Source organism: Clupea harengus, chromosome 24, assembly GCF_900700415.2.
Source record: "Clupea harengus chromosome 24, Ch_v2.0.2, whole genome shotgun sequence".
NCBI lineage: Eukaryota > Metazoa > Chordata > Actinopteri > Clupeiformes > Clupeidae > Clupea > Clupea harengus.
Genome location: NC_045175.1, coordinates 19,491,018 through 19,498,517, shown reverse-complemented (window position 1 = coordinate 19,498,517; position 7,500 = coordinate 19,491,018). Strand labels below are relative to the sequence as shown.

The window sequence follows — 7,500 nt, the reverse complement described above, 5'->3', positions numbered from 1 at the left end:
ACACACACATACACACATCTCTCTGTGTCCATTACTGTGGTAGTGTAGTTTAGGGTAGTGTAGTCCAGGGTAGTGTAGTCCAGGGTAGTGTAGTTTAGGGTAGTGTAGTTTAGGGTAGTGTAGTCTTGGGTAGTGTAGTCCAGGGTAGTGTAGTTTAGGGTAGTGTAGTCCAGGGTAGTGTAGTTTAGGGTAGTGTAGTCTTGGGTAGTGTAGTTTAGGGTAGTGTAGTCTTGGGTAGTGTAGTTTAGGGTAGTGTAGTTTAGGGTAGTGTAGTCTTGGGTAGTGTAGTCTTGGGTAGTGTAGTTTAGGGTAGTGTATTTTAGGGTAGTGTATTTTCATGCACTTTGGGTTTGATTTCGTTTGTGTGTCTCTCTCTTTTTCTTTTACTCACATTCACGTACACACACACACAAACACACACACACACTAGCTTACCTCAAACACTTCCTCGTCCAGCAGCCTTGTCCCGAACACAGTGACCCCATCCGTGCTGACCTGAGGGTCATGACCTCTGGGCAGGTCCAGAGTGTCGATCTTCTGGCAGTCCAGGTAGAGCGTGACCTTTTGACCCTCCACACTGTATGCCAGTCTGTGCCACCTGCGGAAGAACCGTTCAATCCAGTGTCAGTTACAGTACAGTTACACACACAAACAGACCAGTAAAACACACACACACACACACACACACATACCTACACACACACACACACACACACACACACACACACACACACACACACACACACACACACACACACACACACACACACACACACACACACACACACACACACACACACACACACACACACACACACACACACACACGCACACGGACACCTGCCCCAACATGAAGCCACTAATCCTACAGATTTACATCTTTATTATGCACGCTCCTATGTGATTTCCAAATGGGCCTACAATAAGTGAATCACACATGCTAGTGGGGACTTGTCCACGCTTTCAAATGAGTCAGACATCGCATCTGACATGGATAACAAATGTTTTACAAGCTATGCAATCATAAGAAAGTGACACACACACACATACACACACACACACACACACACACATTACATCTGACATGGATAACAAATGTTTTACAAGCTATGCAATCATAAGAAAGTGACACACACACACATACACACACACACACACACACACACACACACACAAACACATCACATCTGACATGTTTAACAAATGTTTTACAAGCTATGCAATCATAAGAAAGTCAATTGTGAAAGCCACAGAGACCAAGACCATCTTTTCAGTATTAGGCATCAGAACACGTACACTCACACACACACATATCAGAACACGTACCCTCTCTCACACACACACACACACACACACACACACATCAGAACACGTACACTCACACACTACCGCTGCAGTAGAGAGGAAATGGCGGATTATTTTTAAATGCATGGTTGAAAGTTTTTTCAGTTTCCTAAAAGGCTGACAAAGTATACTTAATATATAATTTTATATATATATATATATACTGTAATGTAATAAAACCCATACTGTTCCCCTTGACTACACGCCCCACCTTACACCTTGAACTAGACCCCAAGACCACCTGTTACGCCCCACCCTTGAACTGGACCCCCAGACCACCTATGTCACGCCCCACCGTTGAACTAGACCCCCAGACCACCTGTCACGCCCCACCGTTGAACTGGACCCCCAGACCACCTCTGTCACGCCCCACCCTTGAAGTAGACCCCCAGACCACCTATGTCATGCCCCACCGGTTTCTATTCAGTGTTGTTTTTACATGAAATCTTTCGGAACATGCCGATTATTCAGTCACTGTTTCTACCCAGCTCCAACGATCTGTCAATATGAACACTGCCAAAGTATACTTAATGTATACTATATATATAATGTATACTTAATGTTCCTGAGATGTTCAAAAAGTGTGCTACAGTGTGATGTCTATATATAGCCACTATATTTGGCCACATTTGTAAAGTAATACTTTTCTCAAAATCTTGAAGTAGTATACTTTGTATACTAGGGACAAAAATCAATCTTTGTGTGCAACTAGCCATGAGACTATGTTTCCAACCAAAACGTGGTGCACAACTTAGGCCCATTCTCTCAATCAATCGGAAGAATCAATGCAGTGTTAAATCATGTACACATGAATGTACATAAATTGGTCGGATGTACATCTTCCAGCTCTCTTTCTTTCTCCTTTCTCCTCCCCTCCTCTTCTCTCCTCCCCTCCTCTCCTCTCCCCTACTCTCCCATCCTCTCCTCCCCTCCTCTCCTCTCCCCTCCCTCCTCTCCTCTCCCCTACTCTCCCCTCATCTCCTCTCCTCCTCTCCTCTCCTCTCCCCTCCCCTCCTCTCCTTTCCCCTCCTCTCTTACATCTCCCGTCCATCTCTCAGTCTGACTGGACACCCACAGACAGTTGTGTCAGCTCTCACCTCTCTGTCCCAGCGTGAGTGGACAGTTCAGCTCTCACCTCTCTGTCCCAGCGTGAGTGGACAGTTCAGCTCTCAGCTTACTGGCATCAATAAGCCAACTGTGATTCACGAGCTTGGACGTGGGCATGCCAGAGAGTTGAATAACCACGGCCATATGGTTCTATCTACTGTGAGGTCACGGAACACGGGACTTAAATGGAACCCCCCCCAGTGGGCCTAGTCTCGTAGATTCTCATGCAGGGAAACTCATTGGGGGTAACACTTCACCTGGGTGTAATGCCATATCAGGTCACGTCACGTCATGTGAAATTACTGTACATACGACTAAGCAAGGGCAACAGGGTGCTGGGTGCTGAGTCAGTGTAAAGGCTCGACACATGAGCAACACTTTTCTCCATCTGTTTCACGGACACCAGGATCATCTAACACAATCATTTCAGAAATCACAGAAATCAAGACGCAAGATGATAGAAAGGCTCTGATTTCTGAAATTGATCAAGTTGAACGCTGAACACTGAATTTATTTATTGATGTATCATCACACCAAAATGGAATACACACATACCAGAAAATATTTTGACGATTGATATTTACATCCCACTTAAATCAACTACTTGTGAGATAAATGTCACCCTTCCAAGGACAGGATGAGAGATGAAGGAGAGGGGGGGGGGGGGGGATGTACGTACTTGCCGTCGGCCAGGTTGACACGCTTGAAGATGGGGTAGAGGTCGGGCGTGGGCTGGCCGTGCTGGTCCTCGTACAGGAAGACGGGCGAGCGTCCGAGCTCCAGGCCCAGCTGCTGAACGCCCTCGCTGTCGTACACAGAGAGGAGGAAGCACTGAGCGCCCCGCCGCGCCCGCACTGTCGCCACCACCGAGAAGTCCTCCGGGAACACGCCGTCTGGGGGAGAGGAAGGGGGGGAGAGGGGGTCGGGTCATTTAATTTGATTCAGTGCAACTGGATTCAATTCTATTCAGTTCAATTCAATTCAGTTGCATTCAGTTTGTCTGTGTATGGGAGAGTTCACTGGTATAATCGGATTCATTTCTATTCAAATAAATTGGATTCAGTTTAGCTCAATTCACTTAATTTCTATTCCATTTGGGTGTCTGGATGAGAGAGCCCCCCTAATTGGATCTGATTCAATTCAGGTAAATTCATTTCAGTTCAACTCAATTCTTTCAGTTCAGTTATCTTGGGGCGACAGTGGTACAGTAGGTAGAGAAGTCGTTTAGTAATCAGAAGGTTGCTAGTTCGATTCCCTGTCGAAGCGTCCTTGAGCAAGACACTGAACCCCTAATTGCTCCTGATGTGCAGTGTGCCATCAGTGTAAAAATGTAAAATGTGTATACATTGTAAGTCGCACATATGTAAGTCGCTTTGGATAAAAGCATCTGCTAAATGTAAATGTAAAATGTAAATCTTCTACTTCAGTTGAAATTAATTTGTTTACCTCAAATTAATTTAAATTTGGCTTTTATTTCAGTACAACCTATGCACTTAAAGTATTATTAACACTTATCCCTACATCCAAATTCAGTTACCTTCAAGATATCCTGGACACAAACTGCTTCCCCCATATTGTTCAAGGCAAAACTATTTCATAGGTTGCGTGTAAAATAAGCAATGTCTGGACTTGTTTTACAATACTATTCTATACTATACAGGAAACTACACACACACACACACACACACACACACACACACACACACACACACACACACACACACATGCTCACGCACAGACACACACACACACACACACACACACACACACACACACAATCACACACACACACACACACACGCGCGCTTCACAGTCTAAAATAGCGTGTAGTACACATTTGAGTCTCATCAAGTTGAACGCTGAACACTGAATTTATTTATTGATGTATCATCACACCAAAATGGAATACACACATACCAGAAAATATTTTGACGAGTGATATTTGCATCCCACTTAAATCAACTGCTTGTGAGATAAATGTCACCCTTCCAAGGACAGGATGAGAGATGAAGGAGAGGGGGGGGGGGGGGGATGTACGTACTTGCCGTCGGCCAGGTTGACATGCTTGAAGATGGGGTAGAGGTCGGGCGCACACACACACACACACACACACACACACACACATGCTCTCACACACACACACACACACACACACACATCACACACACACACACATCACACACACACACACATCACACACACACACACACACACACACACACACACACACACACACACACACACACACGCACGCACACACGCACACACACGCACGCACGCACGCACACACACATCACACACACGCACACACACACACACACACACACACACACACACACACACACACACACACACACACACACACACACACACACACACACACACACACACGCTTCACAGTCTAAAATAGTGTGTAGTACACATTTGAGTCTCATCTGTTAACTATGGTCCCTGTCATGCCCTGGTGAAATACGGACATGTCCCTGCACATCCCCTCTCAGCTCCTCTCAGCTCCTCAGGCCCTGCTCAGACAGACTAACACAGAACAGCAGAGAGGAGAGGAGGGGGAGGAGAGGAGGGGGAGGAGAAGAGGGAGGAGAGGAGAGGAGAGGAGAAAAGAAGGGAAGGAAAGAAAGTAGTATAAGAAAGCAAAGAGAAGAGAATAGATCAGAGAACAGAACAGAACAGGACAGGAAAGAACAGAACAGAACAGAACAGAACAGAACAGAACAGAACAGAACAGAACAGAACAGGAAATAACAGAAAATAACAGAAAATCAGAGCAGAGAACAGAACAGAACAGAACAGAACAGAACAGCAGAACAGAACAGAACAGAACAGGACAGTGGAACAGAACAGAACAGAGCAGAGCAGAGCAGAGCAGAGCAGAACAGAACAGGACAGTGGAACAGAACAGAACAGAACAGAGCAGAGCAGAGCAGAGCAGAGCAGAGCAGAACAGAACAGGACAGTGGAACAGAACAGAACAGAACAGAACAGAACAGAACAGAACAGAACAGGACAGTGGAACAGAACAGAACAGAGCAGAGCAGAACAGAACAGTGGAACAGAACAGAACAGAACAGAACAGAACAGAACAGAACAGAACAGAACAGAACAGAACAGGAAAGAACAGAACAGAACAGAACAGAACAGAACAGAACAGAACAGAACAGAACAGGAAAGAACAGAACAGAACAGTAGAGAACAGCAGAGAAGAGAAGAGAAGGAAAGAGAAGTGAAAAGGGCAAAAAACAGATAGAAGGGAACCGGGGGAAAGAAAGACATACAATAATAGGGAAGGAAATGACAAAGATGGCTGCAGCACACTTCAGACAACATCTCCAAATGGCTTCCCTGCAAGAGCAACCCCCTAACAGACACCTGACAGACCTGGCCTTGCTTTGATCCCCCTAACAGACACCTGACAGACCTGGCCTTGCTTTGATCCCCCTAACAGACAACTGACAGACCTGGCCTTGCTTTGATCAACAGCTACTTCCAACATCTTCAGAATGCCTTCCCTGCCATGACAACACCCCATTGTGACATCAGGCAGATATGTTCTTGATCTACGGCTGCTGTCTGTCGACATTTCCGAAGTCTGTAAAATGGCTTTTATGGTATGACAATTTCTCATGATTATGCCTGACAAATCTAGCCTAGATCTACTTCCAACATCCTCCAAAATGGCTTCCATATTGTGTTCCTTGTCTCTTGTGTTTGGACTTTTATTTTGTGTTTGTCCTGTGTCATTGTTTACGTCAGATGGTAGTCATGAGTTTGATATCATTATCATTGCTGGGATAAAGCTGTTAAGCAGTTCCTCCATATTAGGAGAGAACACAGTACATTCTATCTGTTACGTAAGATCTGGAGAACCAGTCCTACAATGTAAACAATAAATCTGACATATACAATAAAATGATTGTGGTCATCGTGATATTTAACGATATTTAACGTTTCTCTGGTCCGAGTAGAACTTCCAAATCTCCACTGACTATCGCCGATCAGGACTCCTAGCACCTCCATCCTTGACATGGCAAATAATCATCTGTGCTCTTCACCAAGGCTCTTACCTGGGAAAATCTGACTGGTCGGAACGCTGAGTTGAATCTTCTTGTCGATCTTGTAGGATAGGTCTGGCTCCTCCACACCCCGCCTACTCGTGCATAGACCCGCCTCTAGGGACACACCTTCCATTGTTTCTGATAGGTCCAAAATCTTCAGCATGTCGATGGGATCAACTGATTGGAGAAAACAGAAGAGGGGGTGTGTCAGAACATGCATTCAAAGAGATGTCCATTGATTTAAAGAGATTCTATTCTGTTCTATACAATCTCTGTATTTTTCTAAGTAATCAGATGCTTTCAAAGGCAAGGCTAAAATGAGAGGGAGCTTATGGACCTCCTGCTGAACACTGTTACTTGGATAAAAATGTCCTTAATTAAAGCTAAAAATTGTATTATATATTTCACAACAAATAGACTAAGAAATACTTCCACACTGCAATTATTTGTTTAAAATGTTCTATTCTTCCTTTCAGTTTTTCCTTTCCCATTCAAGAAATGAATATGATATATTTACAATAATATAATAATAAGAGATATTAGTTCACAGCAAACTGATAACTGGAAAACCTCTGTTTCTATGGGAACAGTCACAGGAGGAGAAGCGGCCTCTACCCAATGCACTAGGGTGTTTCCTTAAAAGCATCGTCATATAACCATGGCGACTAAGTGTGTGTTCAAAATGATGGTCGTTGTGCAAGAAAGCAGTTCCGTAACTGCACCTTTGCTCCGCTATCATTTTTTACAAGCAGTGAAAAGTTACAGCGTGTCATTTCCTCCAAACAGCAGTCAAGTTTAAAGGCACAATTGGTAACGGGTAATGACTAGCACAACCAACATCCTCGCGTTAACTGACAATTTGTGAAAGTGTGCATAAATGACAGACTCCGGCACCTGAAGGAAAGTACTAAAAAAAAAAAAAAAAAGAAGCGAGCGTGAAAAAAAAACATTTCTCAATGTGCTTAGAATCCCTCTAACA

General features: G+C 44.4%; 1 protein-coding gene across 1 annotated transcript in view; it reads right to left on the bottom strand.

Annotated features, from left to right (window-relative positions):
- col5a3b (collagen, type V, alpha 3b) overlaps nt 1-6,654 on the bottom strand; it is a 59,872-nt gene extending 53,218 nt beyond the window's left edge. Inside the window, exons 1-3 of the mRNA XM_031562101.2 lie at nt 6,531-6,654; nt 3,131-3,344; nt 436-598 (exon numbers count right to left, since the gene is read on the bottom strand). Of these exons, the coding sequence (XP_031417961.2) occupies nt 436-598; nt 3,131-3,344; nt 6,531-6,654 (501 nt within the window). The remainder of the gene's footprint in view (nt 1-435; nt 599-3,130; nt 3,345-6,530) is intronic.
- Nucleotides 6,655-7,500: the final 846 nt, after the last annotated feature.